The sequence below is a fragment of the Panthera onca genome, chromosome F1 (genome assembly GCF_046562875.1).
Source record: "Panthera onca isolate mPanOnc1 chromosome F1, mPanOnc1 haplotype 2, whole genome shotgun sequence".
NCBI lineage: Eukaryota > Metazoa > Chordata > Mammalia > Carnivora > Felidae > Panthera > Panthera onca.
The window spans coordinates 43222507-43241105 of NC_138355.1; the positions used below are offsets into that span (position 1 = coordinate 43222507).

General features: G+C 39.7%; 1 protein-coding gene across 2 annotated transcripts in view; it reads left to right on the forward strand.

Moving 5' to 3' along the window:
• Positions 1-18599, forward strand: part of IPO9 (importin 9) — a 53885-nt gene that overhangs the window by 16496 nt on the left and 18790 nt on the right. The window contains exons 2-14 of one of the 2 annotated variants that reach the window (XM_060644080.3): positions 3627-3688; positions 3918-4004; positions 4776-4977; positions 9505-9593; positions 10397-10483; positions 11038-11157; positions 11272-11372; positions 11571-11629; positions 12211-12362; positions 13414-13512; positions 14405-14511; positions 14875-15014; positions 17443-17602. In XM_060644080.3, coding sequence (XP_060500063.1) covers positions 3627-3688; positions 3918-4004; positions 4776-4977; positions 9505-9593; positions 10397-10483; positions 11038-11157; positions 11272-11372; positions 11571-11629; positions 12211-12362; positions 13414-13512; positions 14405-14511; positions 14875-15014; positions 17443-17602 — 1465 coding nt within the window. Of the gene's footprint in view, positions 1-3626; positions 3689-3917; positions 4005-4775; positions 4978-5272; positions 5356-9504; positions 9594-10396; positions 10484-11037; positions 11158-11271; positions 11373-11570; positions 11630-12210; positions 12363-13413; positions 13513-14404; positions 14512-14874; positions 15015-17442; positions 17603-18599 lie in introns of those variants that run through there. The other variant, XM_060644081.3, reaches the window with a different exon arrangement.

Genomic DNA, 18599 nt, shown 5'->3' on the forward strand with positions numbered 1-18599 from the left:
GCTGTCCAGTTTTCCCAGTATCATTTATTTTTTTTAATTTTTTTTTAAGTTTATTTATTTTTGAGAGAGAGACAGAGACAGAGCATGAGCTGAGCAGGGGCAGAGAGAGAGGGAGACACAGAATCTGAAGCAGGCTCCAGGCTCTGAGCTGTCAGCACAGAGCCCGACGCAGGGCTAGAACCCACGAACCATGAGATCATGACCTGAGCTGAAGTCCGGTGCTTAACCAACTGAGCCACCCAGGCTCCCCCCAGCATCATTTATTGAAGAGACTGTCCTTTTCCTTTGGAGAGCCTTGCCTCCTTTGTCCTAAATTAATTAACCATAGGTTTATTTCTGGGCTCTGTTCTGTTCCACTGATCTATGTGCCTTTATGCCAGTACCATAGTTTTGATTACTATAGCTTTGTAAATTAATTTTAAATCAGGGAGCCATGATGCTTCTAGCTTTGTTTGTGCTCAAGATTGCTTTGGCTCTTTGGGGTTTCTCATGGTTCCACGCAAATTTTAGGATTGTTCTATTTCTGTGAAAAACGCCATTGGAATTTTTATAGGGATTGCCACAATAACTGATTTTTAAAGTTTTTACTATGTGCCATGTGTTGTTCTCACAGGATTGCTTGGTAACTTGATACCATTATCTTTATTTTGCAGATGGAGAAACTGGGGTTTAGAAAAGATAAGTAACTTGTCTAAGCTTAGACACAGTGGCTTCAGGATTTGAGCCTACACTTGCCTAACCTGTGGTCTTAGCCTCTTCGGCTCCCTGCAAATAGGGATGATGCACCTGTCGTAACTGGTGCACCTACCACAACTGAACACCTCTGAAAAATTACCATTCAGTCTCTAGAACAGTGCTGTCCGGTAGGAATATAATGGGAGTCACAGGTGAAATTTTAAATTTTCTAAAAGTTATATTGGGAAGGTAAAAAGAAAAAGGTAAAATTAAGTTTTAAAACTATTCATTTAACCTAAGGTGTGCAAAGTATTTCAATTTGTAATCCGTATAAGCATTACTAAAATATTTTACATTATTTTGTTTTCATACTAAGTTTGCAGTGTGGTATTTTACACTTGCAGCACATGTCAATTCTCACTAGCCACATCTCAGGTATTCAGTAGTCACTTGTAAGTGATGACTATCATGTTGGATAGCACAGCCCTAGACTGTGAGATGTGAAAATTATGGTGCCCTCTTGGTCTTACATTCTTCTTCCTCATTTGACAGTTGACTCCCTTGCAAGTATAAATTAGATCTAATTTTTTTTAAAAAAAATTTGTAGTAAAATACACCTAATATTTACCATTTTAACATCTTTAAGTGTACACAGTCCAATGGTATTTAATATACTCACGTTGTTGCACAACTGTCACCACCAATTCTATTCATCTTGTAAAACTGACAGTCTGTAAACCCATTAAGTAACTCCTCATTTTCCCCTCCCCCAGCCCCTGGCAACTTCTGTTAAACTTTCTGTCTTTATGATTTTGACTACTCTAAGTAGCTCGTATCAAAATGGAATCATATAGTATTTGTCTTTTTGTGACTAATGTATTTTATTTAGCATAATGTCCTCAAGATTCACCTATTTTAGCAGTTGTTGTATCATATTGCAGAATTTCCTTCCTTTTGAAAGCTGAATAATATTCCCTTGTACATATATATATACTGCGTTTTATTTGCTCATCTCTGGATAGACACTTGGTTGCTTCTATCTTTTAGCTACTGTGAACAATGGTACTATGAACATGGATATGCAAATATCTCTTCAAGACCCTGCTTTCAGTTCTTTTGGTTATATACCCACAGATGGAATTTGCTAGATCTTATGGTGATTCTATTTCTGATTTTTTGAGGAACCACTGTATTATTCTGCACAGCAGCTATGCCATTTTACATTCCCACCAGTCATGTGTAAGCATTCCAATTTCTCCACACCCTCCCCAGTACTTGTTTTCTGTTTTGGTAGTAGCTATCCTAAATGAGTGTGTGGTGGCATCTCGAAGTTTGGATTTGCATTTCCCTAGTGATGAATGATGTTGAGTGTCTTTTCAGGTGTCTGTTGGCCATTATATATCTTCTTTGGAGAAATACCCATTTGAGTCTTGTGCTCATTTTTGAATTGGGTTGTTTGTTTTGTTGTTGTTGAATTTCAGTTCTCTGTGTTTGGGATATTAATCCCTTATCAGCTAAATGATTTTTTTTAGAAAATTTTTTTCTTGTTAAGTAAACTTTACCGCATCGTGGTGCTTGAACTCACGACCCCAAGATCAGGAGTTGCATGCTCTACTGACTGAGCCAGTCAGGTTCCCCCCCCCCCCCGCCCCCACTTTTTAGACCAATGATTTACAAATAGTCTTTTCCGTCCTGTGGGTTGCCTTTTCACTGTATGGAAGTATTTTTTGATGCACAAAATTTTTGACTTTTTATGAAGTCTGATTTATGTATTTTTTCTTCTTTCTGTGCCTTTGGTATCATATCCAGGAAATCATTGCCAAATCTAAGGTCATGAAGCTTTTGTCTAGTGTTTGCTTCTGAGATTTTAAGTGTTTTAAGTCTTATATGTATTCCCCTGATTCATTTTGAGTTAATTGTTGTGTATAGTATTTGATAAGGGTCCAGCTTAATTTACTTGCATATGGATATTCAATTTTCCCAACATTTGTTGAAAGCTGCCTTTTTCCCACTGAATGACTGTGGCATCTTTGTCAAAAATCATTTGACCATGTATGTGAGGGTTTATTTCTGGGCTCTCTATTCTTTTCATTGCTATATATTATCTGACTTTATGCCAGTACCACATTATTTTGATTACTGTAGATTTGTAGTAAGTTTTGAAATCAGAAAGTGTGAGTCCTCCGGGTTTGGTCTCTTTTTCTTTTTTTGGTCAAGATTATCTTGGCTACTTGAGGTAGTCCCTTGAGATTCTGTATGAATTTTAGGATTTCTGTTTCTGGAAAAACCATCATTGAGATTTTAATGTGGATTCCATTGAAGCATTGAAGGATCTGAATTTTAATGTGGGAGTAAGCATTGTTTTTAGTCTCTCAATATGCATTTCTTTATTTTATTTTTTATTTTTAGTAGCTCTTTTAAGGTAAAATGTGGCATACATGGAGACACACATCTCTCAATATGCATTTCAGGTTTACTGCTTACATTGCTTATTGGAAACTGTTCACTTAAAACAGTTATATTTTTAGGACTAAACCTGTTAAAGCCAGATTTTCTTATACTTAATCATCTCTTATCTAGTAGCAGATATCTGAACAACTCCTGAAATCTCACTTTTTAATTTTTCTTTGGGGTTAGATAGTCCTGGTTTTCAATTAGATACTATATTCATTGGTCTAAGAGGAAGATGTTGCCATCTTGGAAGATGCTATGCAGAGATTGGAAGAAGTGAGAGGGCTGGAACTATTCGTTGTAGGCAGCCATGTCCTACAGCCTAGCCTGTTTGTTTCTCCTACTTAGAAGAATCAATCTTAGCAGTTATCACCACTTTTAGAAGCAATGAATCAGTCCCCCTTCTGAAATCTTTCTTGTTGGCATCAGAGTTAAAGCTCAGTAAGTTGCTATGGCTTTCCTGGGTGTTTTTAGACTCAAAATAAAATTTTCTCTTTCAGAATTTGGTGTTCACCTGGCAGAGCTGACCGTAGATCCCCAGGGAGCACTGGCAATCCGTCAGGTGAGTCCAGACTGATTGACCCAATTTATAAGTAATTTCCCTTTTACTTGATAATAAAACTTTCTTATTGGAAAGAGAAAGAATAAGGCCAATTTACAAATAACCTAGGATTTTGTACCAGATTTAGATATACTTCAAATGAATGTATTAGGCCGTCTGTATGTATATGATTTGTATATATGAAGAAAGTCCTTTTCTTGCTGTACTACTTGGCTTATTCTCTTCGCAGCTGGCATCAGTCATTTTGAAGCAATATGTGGAAACTCACTGGTGTGCCCAGTCAGAGAAGTTTAGGCCTCCTGAAACTACAGAAAGGGTAAGGAGAGTTACTTGATTAGTCCACCTGTAAAGAGTGAGAGGGCCATCTTAAGAGATTGAGCTGTCACCAGTCTTTGACAACATGGGGCAATCAAAAGGCAGAAAAGGAGATTGATTGGTAGCTGGCATTATCGGCAACATGCTGTAGGTAAGAGACCTGAGTATCAGGCTGACCTGTGTTCACATTGCAGTTCTGCCTTTTACTAGCCATGAGAATATTGGAAGAGTATTTTAACCTCTAAGCTTCAATTTCTTAAATATCTAAAATTAGAATTAGAAATCCAACTTCAAAGAGTTGTTTGAGGATTAAATGAACCAATGGTTCTACTTAGTACAACGCTATGCAACCATTCTGGGCCCCCAAGAAACTCTGAGGTACAAGGTCTAGGGCAGCACTGCCCATTGGAACTCTGTAGCTACGAAGATTTTCTGTACCTGTGTTGTCTAGTACAGTAGCTACTGGCTACGTACGGGTGTTGAGCACTTAAAATGTGACTGCTGCAACTCAGGAAGTGAATTTTTTTATTGCATTTCATTTTCATTTAAATTTAAAGGGCCACATGTAGCTGGTGGCTAACGTAATGGACCGCATAAGTTTAGAGATAATAGTTGAACTCCCCAAATGAACGATTTGTCAAGTTTGTGTATCGGAATTTTTGATAGATATACGATACCTCGTGTGCGTTGCTTTTCAACACATAAACTGGATGGGACTCTACCAGTCACTTATAACCTGGTCTAATGACAGGTGGGCTTTTCTCCTCTGCAGGCAAAAATTGTTATCCGGGAGCTATTGCCCAATGGGTTGAGAGAATCAATAAGTAAGGTGCGCTCCAGTGTGGCCTATGCGGTGTCAGCCATTGCCCACTGGGACTGGCCCGAAGCCTGGCCCCAGCTCTTCAACCTGCTCATGGAGATGTTGGTGAGCGGAGATTTAAATGCAGTCCATGGAGCCATGCGAGTGCTGACAGGTATTAGAAGCTATTCCCTGGTATTGGTACTTGGATCCCAAGAACACTTACAAGAGGTTACGTGACAGAATGGCTCTGACCAGTAAGAACTGAAATTTATAGCTCTACCTGATGCTCCTCCTCCCTCCTAGTTTTTATCCCCATGTCTATCTATCTTCCTGCTCCCTTGACTCTTTCCAGGGAATCACGTGGGTTTACTCTTTCTACTACTATGAAACCTTAGCCCTTGAGGATAGAGTAATAGCATAGTAGTTGAGGATTCAGATTTCAGTTCATATTCTGGTTTTACCTTGACCCAAGTTACTTAGTCTCCTGAGAGTCAGTTTTCTTGTATATAAAATGAAGATAATAACAGTGTTTACCTCACACAGTCTTTTGGTAAGTTTAAATGAGCCAATAAATCTACATAAAGTGTTTCGTGTAATAACTGACTTGGGGGGCACCTGGGTGGCTCAGTCAGTTAAGCGTCCGACTTCAGCTCAGGTCATGATCTCACAATCTGTGAGTTCAAGCCCCGTGTCAGGCTCTGTGCTGACAGCTCAGAGCCTGGAGCCTGCTTCGGATTCTGTGTCTCCCTCTCTCTCTGCCCCTCCCCTGCTCATGCTCTGTCTCAAAAATAAATAAAAACATTAAAAAAAAAATTTAATAACTGACTTGGAAGTAGTAAGCACTCAGTAAATTTTAGCCATTATGATCATTATCATTATTATACTCATTTTCTACTTAGTTCAACTAAGGCAAAGTTAAGAATAGTCAAATAGCATTCTTTATAGGAATATAACAAAGAAGATAAAAACAATATATGATTCTGACTTTCACTTGGTCAGCTTAGACCAAGTGTTTGGTATCTTTTCTTTCTTTCTGTTCTAAGAAGGTGATAAAAATACTTGAAGAAAAATACTTTAATCCAAGCAGATTTGGTGGATATCTTGTCTAAGCTTGATTAATCTATTAATCCCTCACAGAACCTGTTGCCATACAGGTATGGTCTGAGTTTCCCAGCTTTGCGAGTTCTTCTCTAATTCCTGTCCCCCTAGAGGAAGTCACTACTCTGTTTTGCCTTCAAGGAATCCTTTCCTGGACATTAGCAACCTTCTGTTGGTCTTTTGGAAATCATATTTCCCCTCTGCTCAGACAGGCTTGTGAAATATCTGCCCATATCTTCTTTCTTTCTCTGTGACCTGCTAACTTACCGGAACTGTATTCTTACCTAGTTATGAATACCATTTCTACTTTTCTTGACTCTCAGTTTATTGAATGTGGCATCTAGTCCCAGTTTTACTAGTTCATGTTCTGTTCATGGTAAATAATAGCAATTCTCTGTCCAAAAGCAAATTCCTCATCCCCTTTTGTTTCAGACCTCCTCTTCCCACGTCTTCGCTCCCTTTTTCAACTGCCCACTATATTCAAAACATTCCTCGCTCAGATTTTCACTTCCCTGCTTATTATTTCCCTTGCTTCTCTTGTATGACTCATTATTCAGGTGACTTCATATATACTCCTTTCCATGGAATTAACCTTCTAGGATTCTTTAAAACTTCATGGTGCCAGAATATCAGTTAACAGCTATGTTTTCTACTAAGAGAAAAAGGCATGTTCCCCTCCAGTCTTCCAACACAAAGTTCAGCTTTTTAAAAAATCTAGAGGAGAGAGGCGGTTGTACATTTATCATACTTGGGATACTGTAGAACCATCATTGTGCTTGACTAAGGAAATCACTGTTCAGTGAGATCACTTTTCTGTCAGCCACAGGGAAAGAACTATGCGGGAAATGTGTATTGTTTTCTATTGGAGTCAGCAGACATGAGATGGATAGCTGCCAACCTCCATTCCCAAATAGCTGCTTCACGTATTTTCAAACAAGAATAGACTGTGTTCCAACAACAGCAACTCAGGCATGCGTGAAGACAGCAGGACATTGGTGTGTGAACAGGAGACCGTAGGAAAATGGGACTGATTCTCTTCAGTGTTTTTTAAGATACTATACCAGTCTCAGGACACCTGGGTGCCTCAGTTGGTTAAACATCCAACTTCAGCTCAGATCATGATCTCGCAGTTCAGGATTTTGAGCCCCATGTTGGGCTGTCTGCTGTCAGCACAGAGCCCGCTTCGGATCCTCTGTCTCCCTCTCTCTTTACCCCTCCCCTGCTCGCTCACACGCGCGTGCGCACGTTCTCTGTCTCTGTCTTTCAAAAATAAAATTTAAAAAACATTAAAAAAAAAAGGTACTATACCAGTCTCCCTTTAATAAGCTTTTCATTAAGCTTATCTATTTTTAAATGAAAAGTAACTAACACTAATGGTGTAAAGGAAATGCAAACATAGCAGCTAAGGATTGAAATATTTGACCACAGGGGCATCTGGGTGGCTCAGTCGGTTAAGCATCCGACTTCGGCTCAGGTCATGATCTCGCAGTGGGTTTGAGCCCCACGTCAGGCTCTGTGCTAACAGCTCGGAGCCTGGATCCTGCTTCAGATTCTGTGTCTTCTCTCTATGCCCCCCCCATGCTCATGCTCTTTCTCTGTCTCTCAATAATAAGTGAACAATTTAAAAAAAATTTTTTTAAATATATTTGACCACAGCTACAGCTTTTTCTTCAATCTCAAAGAAGTTTGGAGATTGAGATCTTCCCGGTGTCTTATCCCTTTTCTAACTTGCTGAGTGACCTCAGAAAACTTATTTGGGGAGCACCTGGGTGGCTCAGTCGGTTAAGCATCAGAATTTGACTTGGGTCATGATCTCACAGTTCATGAGTTTGAGCCCCGCGTCAGGCTCTGTGCTGACAGCTCAGAGCCTGGAGCCTGCTTCAGATTCTGTGTCTCCCTCTCTGCCTCTAACCCACTCGCATTCTGTCTCTGTCTCTCTCAAAAATGAATGAACATTAAAAAAAAAAATTTAAAGTGTTAACTGAGACTACTAGGAATGATTTTATAGGAGAGAAAAAAAATGTGATTAAGCAATTTATTAGTAGGATTAAATTAAACTACATTTTCCATAAAATTTGTTTTCGTTAATATGCTATTCATCACATTTGTTTGGACTAATTTCTTTGGATTTCTAAAGAAAATAGAACATTCATTTTATTCAGAGCTCAAAATTTATTCTTTAGGAGGAAACCAAGCTAGTAAAGAAGACTCAGTCTTGAATACATGATCTTCATATGACTTCTGGCGATTGATAATTGCCCAAAATTTGGGGGGTATATTAACCTTGAAAGTGCCAACATGCATTTCTAGTTGCAGATTCTCCTGAAAAATGTCCCAGTTCACTAGCTCCATTTCTATAGTGATAATGGGGAATTGCCAGGAAAAGCAGCAGAAAAAGTGAACAAACACTGGAACCCCGGGGCTTGTATTTATTTCACAGTTTTAGTAACATGAGACCCACGGTCCTTCATACTTTCCCAGTGCCTTGTGCAGAAAGTGAAGAGAAAGACACAACCTCTATTTCCCTCACCTTCTTCAAGTCTCATTTCATATATAGGTTGCTTTTTGCCACATTCGTATGGTGGAAATCCTTTCTCTTCCAATGAGCAGCAACCTCTGGCTTCTAGGTCAATAAATGTCATTCACTGGGAAGAATAACATATACAGAGTGGAGTTGAAGCCGAGTAAGCCTGCATATGTTTTATTATGCGGATCAAAACAACTCACCAAGGGAGAGTATTAAAAATGGAACCAAAAAGGGACGCCTGGGTGGCTCAGTCGGTTGAGCATCCGACTTCGGCTCAGGTCATGATCTGACAGTCTGTGAGTTCGAGCCCCGCATCAGGCCCTGGGCTCACAGCTCACACCCTGGAGCTGCTTCGGATTCTGTGTCTCCGTCTCTCTCTGCCCCTCCTCCACTCGTGCTCTGTCTCTCTCACTCTCCAAAATGAATAAATGTTTAAAAAAAATTTTTTTTAAAAATGGAATCAAATGTAAGACACCTTAAAGTGCATCTGGATGTTGACAATCAGGCATAAATTAGACTAATACAGGATTTTCCTAAGGTGACCTTACAAGGACTTTTTTTTTTTTTTTTTTTTTTTTTTTAAATTTTTTTTAACGTTTATTTATTTTTGAGACAGAGACAGAGCATGAACGGGGGAGAGGCAGAGAGAGAGGGAGACACAGAATCCGAAGCAGGCTCCAGGCTCTGAGCCGTCAGCCCAGAGCCCGACGCGGGGCTCGAACTCACGGACTGCGAGATCGTGACCTGGCTGAAGTCGGACGCTTAACCGACTGCGCCACCCAGGCGCCCCTTACAAGGACTTTTATGCAGCTCTTAGAGATTTTCTTTCAGTGTTTATATAAAGGTTTTTTTCTCAATCTTACATATTTTCCTGTATCTTTGTGCCATTCTCTTTCCCTTTCTAACAAATAATAACTCTTGCTACTGTTCCTTCCCCAGAATAAGACCACCAGGCCTGTGTCTTTACCTGTACGCTATCTGCTTGGGAACTGCCACTTAGAAGCAGTGTGAAAATTTTCCCATTTCCATATTTATAAAGCAGTATTTTTTATAGTACTCCGTTTTTGTTTGTAGAATTCACTCGAGAAGTAACAGACACACAGATGCCACTTGTTGCTCCTGTCATTCTCCCAGAGATGTATAAGATCTTCACTATGGCCGAGGTATGCAATCTCAGCTCCAGGATCACAGCAAGTAAGAGCTGCTTGGGTTCTGGTCAGCCTCCACATCTCGTGTGGGAGACTGTTATATTTGCGGCGATCCCCACACCTAAAGACCAGAACGGACAGAGATCTGAATCTGGGTTAACCTTAGAACCTTCACATATAACTGCAGGGGCCAGCCTTTGATAAGGGAGTGAGAGAGCTGCATTGTTTCTTCACATTATGATCTCATAGCTCCTGGCACCCTGCATCCCCTGAGCACCTAGTGCTTTGTGCTCTCTCTATCCTCTCCTTACGGCATCCCGCCTCGTTACGGCACCTCAGTCAACTGTGTGGAAGCGGTCTATCACTGCATTGCCCATAATAGGTTTATAATATACTGTATATGTGATTACGTATATACAAATGGTGACTCATTCACAATAAACTATGAGTGCCCAGTGGGTAATGTTTTAACCTCCCTACTTCACTCTGCCCCCAATCAAGGGTCTATCTTTTGAAAGAAATACGTTGACTGTGTTGAGATTTCAAGCAGTGCCAAGCCTAGTATTTTTAATAAAATCAGACCACAGAGGCCTACATATATAGGCTAATTCCAGTGAGTTCTAACGTTCTGCTGGCTTTTATTCTCTGAATTACAGAGAATATCCGTATCTGCTGGCTATGAGTGGATGGTGTTTCCGATCTCTCTAGGAATCCAGTCCCGTGTCAGATTGAGAAGTCCTAGTTTTTCTTCTGACCCCAGATATGCAAACATAGACACAGACATACCTATCTCAGGGCTCTGCTGTAACTCTTCCCAGGTGTATGGTATTCGAACCCGTTCCCGAGCTGTGGAGATTTTTACCACTTGTGCCCATATGATCTGTAACATGGAGGAATTGGAAAAGGTAAGGAAGCCTTTTGGTCACTAACAGACTTCATGCTTAAAAATCTTTATGCCTTCTGTTGGAGGCACAGCAGTGACTGATTTCATTTCAAGAGTACCAGAATGCGTGCTAATTGTGGTTGCATTTAACATTTTGATTACATTTGTATATAATTTAGTTTCCTTTCATTTGAGCCTTATTTCTTCTGACACCTTGTCCTGCATCTTTTCATATTAATCATCACCCAGAACTTGACTACTCTTTTATAGCCTTTTTTTTGGTCTCACATGAGACAAAGCTAGCTGAAAAAACACCAATCCCTGTCATTCCAAAGTAGTTTTGAAAAGTTGGTCTTGTACAATAACTTTTAAGAAGGCCGTGGTGAGGAACTGCAGGTGTTAGAGAAGGAAATAGGAAATCTTGGGTAGCACTTCCAGTGACTTGATAGCTGTACTTTTCTGATTGGAACCTGAACCCAGAGAAATCTTTCGATGCCTCAGATGTTGGTGTTTGATATGTGCATTGAAGCCATTGATTTATAAGTATGTTCAATATTGACTGTGGTTTGTTACCAGGGTGCAGCCAAAGTTCTGATCTTCCCTGTGGTGCAGCAGTTCACAGAGGCCTTTGTTCAGGCCCTCCAGATACCAGATGGCCCCACATCTGACAGTGGGTTTAAGATGGAAGTCCTAAAGGTAAATATTTACTACCATTGAGGTACTTGGAGTTTTAGAGGATGGTCTGAAATCATTGGTTTTTCTCCTCCATCACTTGTAACTCTCAGGTCTTTTTTCTCTGTAATTTCTCAGGCGGTGACAGCCCTGGTGAAAAACTTCCCAAAGCACATGGTGTCTTCCATGCAACAGATTCTGCCTATTGTCTGGAACACCCTAACTGAGAGTGCAGCTTTATATCCTTTTCAGAGAGCCTGAGGGACCTGCTACCACCTGTAGTCGGGAATCTAGCACTGGGTCTTGCATTCATGTGACTCCACTTTTTTCAATGACTTTTTTAAAGTATCTGCTCTTAGTGTTGGAATGTGTAACATTCTCTTGTAGAATATATGTAAAGCAGACTCCAAATTCTATTTCTTTACTCTTCATCATACTTATGTGAGGACAGAAGTAAATTACACAGAAGAAGTAGAAGATCCTGTGGATTCTGATGGTATGTAGTTTATCTGATCTTAACAGATACACCACTCGGTGAGGAAAGGGCTCTAGGAAAGGAAAAAAGCCAGAGACAGATAATAGGGGTAACGTAGAGGCTTCACTCTCGTAAGTTAAGTTTTCTAGTTGAGTTTCCTTGGAGTGTATTAGATGTGGGGAAATAAGACATTGAAAATCTTTAATCTGTTCCTCAAAGGCATTTGCATAAATCTCATAAAATAGAATTTCTGATTTAGAAGAGATACCTTAAAGGCCATCTAATCCAGCCTACTTCTTTGTGGCAGATGATATTTTCATTTCTGTTTTAATATTTTTTAAGTGTTTCAAATCAAAAATAGACATGCTGGAAAATATATTCAGTGTTTCTGATTCTTTTGCTTAAGAAACCAAAGAATCTTTGATATTCTCAAAGTTCCTTTCTTTGACTCCTTAGCGTCCCTCTTTGTTCCCTTGGGAATAAAAATTAGCAAGGACTGTAAATATTCATTAATTTACCAAGATAATGTAGTTCATTTCCAGCATACATGCTGTCCTTTTGTTTGCTTGTCATTAAAATCTTCTCTTGTGTATTTCCTGTAGGTGAAGTCCTGGGCTTTGAAAATCTCGTCTTTAGCATTTTTGAGTTTGTCCATGCTCTCCTAGAAAATAGCAAATTCAAAAGCACTGTTAAGAAAGCCTTGCCTGAGTTGATTTACTATATAATCCTGTACATGCAAATCACTGAGGAACAGGTAAATGATATTTGGGAGACAGTTACCAGCTTCTTTTTAGAAAGTGCAACTTGAATGTGAGATCTAGGTCAAGTGAACAGTTTTATTTCTAAAAATAGACACTAGAAGAATAACTTCATGTGAAGTTCTAGGAAAGCTTTTTTTTTTTTTTTTTAATATTTGTTTATTTCTGCAAGAGAGAGAGAGAGAGTGCACGCAGGTGCACATGCAAGCAGGGGAGGGGCAGAGAGAGAAAGAATCCCAAGCAGGCTCTGCACTGCCAGCACAGAGCCCAATGTGGGCCTCAAACTCACAAACCGTAAGATCATGATCTGAGCCGAAGTCAGATGCTCAACTGACTGAGCCACCCAGGTGCCCCTCTAGGAAATCTCTGGGTTCTGTGGTTTTATTAACTCCTATATTAGATAATTGGACTTTGAGAATACTTTTACTTTTGCTTCCATACTGCCACTAACCAAAGACCCTGGTTTCTGGAAGAATCTATTCCTTCTCTATAAATACTGACATATAGAGATCATTAGCCTGGTTGTTGGGTCAGTAGACTAGAAAGGAGCATTAAAAAAATAAGATAATGCCTCTCTTATATAAATAACACAAGAATCGACATAATTTTCACATTAAATATTCCATCAGACCTAATATAGTCAAATATATTCCAAGTTGATCTATCAGAAAGTGAAAGCTGGTTAAAAGTAGCAGAGAACTAGTAATCAGCTCAGTGTCTACTAGAGAGAGTAACTTTTGTTACTTGCCTTGGTAAAGGATTTACTTCTCTACATCAAAGAGAAAAGACTGAGGCTAGAGTTCCGTTCAAGATAAAAACAAAAGAGGGTGCCTGGCTGGCTCAGTCAGTGGAGCGTGTGACACTTGGTCTCGCGGTTGTGAGTTCAAGCCCTACGTTGTATGTAGAGATTGCTTAAAAATAAAATCTTTAAAAAATAATAATAAATGAAAACAAAAGGTTGAAATCTTCTGGGTGTGTGGATGAAAAAAGGGAACATATGAACCAGATTGGCAACCTCACAAAGGCCTAACTGCATCATCCTTTCAGATTAAAGTATGGACAGCCAACCCCCAACAGTTTGTTGAAGATGAAGATGATGATACTTTCTCCTACACTGTTAGGATTGCAGCTCAAGATCTATTGCTTGTAAGTGGGTTCCCTTGATACTTGAACCAGAATATCCTAACCAATCACTTGAACGTTCCCTCTTCTTTGTAGACAACTAACCCAAGTTGAGCAGTGTTATTGAGTGACTTTATCTTAGACTTCTTTGAGGATAATAAAAGAGCTTCTCAAATGAAGTTTGAGACTCGGGAATTCCAAAGTCATTCCTGCTGGTTTTGGTTTACAAGTAAATATTAGATGTAAAAATTGTGCAGAGGATAAAGTGTTCTAATAAGGGTAATTGAATCAGGAACATTCAGTTTAATTCACTCTTAAGCCAGAATCTGTAGCATAAACCAGATGTTGGCAAACATTTTTAAAAAATTAGATTACGGAGAGATGAACATCCAAACAAACATCTGCTGTTTTCTTTGGCTCTCACTAGAGCATAGAATTGTCTCTGGGTCGAAGTCGTGTGAAGAAACTGCCTCTTGTGTTCTGTTGGGTGAGAGGTTCTCATTATTAGCGAACTCACTTCTCATTAACCTTTAGTATTTCTAAGGCACCTATGAAAGATCACAACTAAGTTTCAGTTCATAGATTAGCCTTTTATTTCTACAGTCAAGCTCCCAGAATAAATAAATAAGCTTCATTCGAAGCTGAATTAATCATTGCTCACTTATACTCTGCTCAATATAGCCAGAGAGCTTTACATTTTGTTAGCTTTGCAAGCCTAGGCACGGCAGAAATACTACTTTAATTCCATTAAAGACCCTGAACTAGTAAGGGTTATATTTTTAATATGCCTAATTGGGACTTGGCATGTATGTGTGAATGAGCGTGAACCATTGAGTTTGCAATTAAATTTGCAGTTTGCAATTAAGATGGGTTTAATTGCACAGATAGGTTTATTAGCCCTCCCCTCTCTCCCTAGGCTGTGGCCACTGATTTCCAGAATGAGAGTGCAGCGGCCCTGGCTGCTGCAGCCACCCGGCACTTACAAGAGGCTGAGCAAACCAAAAACAGCGGCACCGAACACTGGTAAGAGTGAGCAACTGATACTTAACTTAGGGACATGTTCTGGGCATCAGATCTGAGGCAGATCGTTGCTTTGAATCATGTGTTTTAAAGCCATCCTCCCAACCTTAAAATAATTGGTTAAGATGCTTTTATTGTACCCCTTGATTCCGAAAGCCTTGAAGGGAAGGACCTTTACTTTGATTTTAATTAGAAAAATCTGTTATTAAATTTCCCTGTTTTCAGCTGTAGGTTTAGATTAGAAGGGCAGATAAATGTCCCTTTTGGGTCAGATTGTGCTGGACTGCCCATTCATGTTTCTACTTCCTTCAGATGTCTTTTTGGCAGTGTAGTTTGTTTTACCAGGCTATGGTATCACTTTTGCAGGTGGAAGATACATGAGGCATGCATGCTTGCCCTTGGCTCGGTGAAGTCCATCATCACTGACAGTGTGAAGAATGGCAGGATCCATTTTGACATGCATGGGTTCCTGACCAATGTCATCCTTGCAGACCTCAACCTCTCAGGTACATTTTAGTACAATGCCAGGATTCACGCCTGTCATCAACTCAGTTATATTGTTCATTTAGATAGGTAGGCCAGATATTCATGTGTCCTTAGGGTGGAAAATTCTTTCCACCCTAGAGCTTGAACTCATCTAAACTTCTAACACAGCCTAGAGACCGTGGCTCAAGCTTTACCAACAAAGATACTAATATTGCCACATTCATAATTTTTCCACTCTGTTTACTTCCCTTCCAAATCTGTGCTCACATTTATGGATGGTTTTGGCATTTGAATAGGATGCAGATTTGGTTGCTGTACCTTGAGAACTTTGGCTTGAGTTCTGTCATTATTAAGTCCAAACTACCTTTAGACAGTTTATGTCAGTGTCATTCTTCCTGTTTGTTTCCTGTCTTTTTTCTCAAACTTTATTCTTGGCCAATATCCAGATAATTAGAATGTTCCCTTCTCATGTTCATGTTAGCTACTTGCCTTTAAAAAAAAAAAAAGTAGGCTCTACTATATTAGATTTGTTTCTCCAGCAATGTAGAGCAGTGATTAAGAATCATCATTTCTCTCTTTGCCATCTTCAGCTACATTGTTTCTGCCTATGCCATGCCTTATTCTGATCCTTAGAGACTTCCCCCATTACAAAAGGTCATCTTTGCTTTGTCCAAATACGTAAATCACGGGACATGTGGCATCGTTTGCTCTATTCTCAATCCGTTCACTTGCCTCTCACTCATAGGCTGGCCGTTTGAGTAGCTGAAGCCATTTGAAAGCATTCTACTCTGACTCTAAATAGGTAATCTATTATAAGATATGTGTGGCATCACCTCCATTCTCTGAATCACAGAATTAAAGTGGTTGAACATCCAGAGCTCAGACCCATTGGGAATATCCTTTTTCACTCTATACTTAACTTACCCTGGTGAATATGTTTTCTTTTTTCATACTAGAATATAAGGTGTCTGAAAATAGAAATCATGTCTAATACATGTTTGTATCCCTCAATGCTTTGCATATAATAGACATTTCATAATTATGTGTTGAATGAAAGTGTTCAAAGTTCTCAAATCCATCAACATATTTTTTATAGAATTTACCCTGGTAAAGAACCTTCAAAAATTCGTGGAGACTTGAGAATGTTTACAGTTGAGACAGTTGTCCTGCCTACAGTTAAAAACTTTTCTACACCAGCCATTCTCAAGCTTTCTGGTGTCGGGATCTCTTTGCTCTCTTAAAAATTATCAGCGGTCCGAAAGAGATTTTTGTGTGAATTTTCTGTGTCAATATTTAACATATTAAAAATTAAAACTGAGAAGTTTCTAAAACACAGGAATTGCAAGCATACATTTCATTAGCTGTCAGAGCTGTGGTGTCAGCACATCAGGTGACCTCTGGAAAACTCCACTGTACACTTGAGAAAGAGTGAGAGTGAAAAAGATGGATAATGTCTTGATATCACTATGAAAGTTTTAACTTTTGGGCCTCCCAAGAGCCCCTAGACCATACTTTGAGAGCTGCTACTCTGTATTACATAAATTAGTATGTATTTTAAATTATATGAATGGCACAGGCTGTTAGGTTCTGCTCAATAATTCTCATCAACTACATGTTTACAAGTAACTAAGTTAAGCCCTGTGACAAGCTGAGTAAGTATAGTCCCTGTCATCAGGCAGGTTATAGTAAGCGGGGGCAGGGGTGGGGGTGGGGGGGTAGTAGTCCTTACACTGGTGGCTGGAATATCCAACAAAATATGCTACATGTAAGAAAGCTAAAGACATAGGATTACAGCAGCACAGAGCTAGTTAGGATTACTTTAGCCCAAGAAGTCAGTTCGGTTTTGCAAGTAGCAGTGAATGTGTTGGCCTATATACAAAGCACAGAAATGGCAAAGTAAGATGTGAGTTGCTGGGAGGGGTGTATGGTTGAGTTTAGAAGGCATAAAGGGAAATCACAGGTAATGCTAGTCATTGACCTCAGGGGGTGTTGAATATAAGGCTTAACTCAAATGGTCTTTATTTGGTAGACTATGGAATTTATTGATAGATACTAAATAATGACAGAACTATGATTTACAAAGTTCCAACGATGGTCCAAGAGTAGGAACAACTGGCAACGGAGAAGACATTTAGAGGACTAACTAGTAGTGCAGGTAAAGGATAATGAGAGCTAGGGATGGGAATGAGGGAGGTAAGTCTTTTTAGCCTAAGAATATTCAATATCTACTTTGCAAATAGTGCAAAGTGAAACTGGGAAAATGATTCTGTACCGAAGGTCATATATTTGCTTTTATCTTATAAGGTCATGCTTTTTCCTTAAGTAAGTTGTATATATTATGTAGTATCCAGTTACTGTGACAAGTTGAGGATGGAGGTGGGAAGGAGAAAGGGCAAGTAACAGAACCTTTTTATTGTTCAACCCCTAATTGGTCTCTCTTCCTCCCAGTGTCTCCTTTTCTCTTGGGCCGGGCACTTTGGGCTGCCAGTCGGTTCACTGTTGCTATGTCTCCCGAATTGATCCAGCAGTTTCTACAGGCAACAGTTAGTGGTCTTCATGAGACGCAACCCCCATCCGTTCGAATATCTGCTGTGAGAGCCATCTGGGGGTGAGTACACCACCTTAGGGTGTTACGAGCTACTTAAGAGAAAATTACTCAAAGTACAAGTCCCAAACACCATTTGACCAGTAGATTATGTTGCTTAGAAATTTCTGATGAAGATCTCCTACAAAATGGTGAGTGGAGAGGGAAAGAAACCATATCAGGAACGTGGCATCGAGAGATAAATAACATGCATAGGATTGCACATTAAAGAATTATAGAAGTAGGATTAGAGCCAGGTCATTTTGTTGATTGATTTCTCTGTATTCGAAGTTAAGTTTGGGATAACGTAGCCTAGAAACACTGCTTCTTTCTTCCCAATTTTACCTCTTTTTCACAGCCAGTATACTAGTTGCTCAGCTAGTCATTTATTTATATTCCTACCAAGATCAGATGGAGCATTGTTGCTTTAACAAACATATTAAAGTCCAAACTTAAAAGTCTCAGTTGAATCCTAAAAACTACCTAAAATCCTAAAAGTACAAAATTCATCTTCTACCTATCTGCGCTGTCTTTTTACCTTTCGAAGCAGAGATTGAGATGCTGTGCATTATATATGTCTTTAGAAAGCATTGAAGGGAAATGATGTAAGCCAGATAACTGAATAAGACGCCCTTCACTTGTGTCTCTCCCTCAACAACAATAACTTGGCATCTCATGGTGGACAACATGCCTTTGTGGGAGCTGTGAGACCCAGAGAGGAGACTGTGAAACCCCAGTGCCATCCAAAAACAAGGAGAGCCATTTTGAGAGGATGGGCCCACACCCCAGCAGCCGATACACCAACCCTAGCCCTGGCTGTAGCCTGAGACACAGCTCCATGCCCTTGAGGGCATGGCTACAGCCCCATTTGGCTTGGATTCTATCACCAGCACCACACACTAAGTACCCAGGAGAATCTTACCCAATTGTGTGTTGCATAATAGGAATACAGACCTCAATCCCAGATGCGGACCCTGAAGTAGCCCATGAACTGGCTCCACTCCCTTTCAGCTGTGGTCCT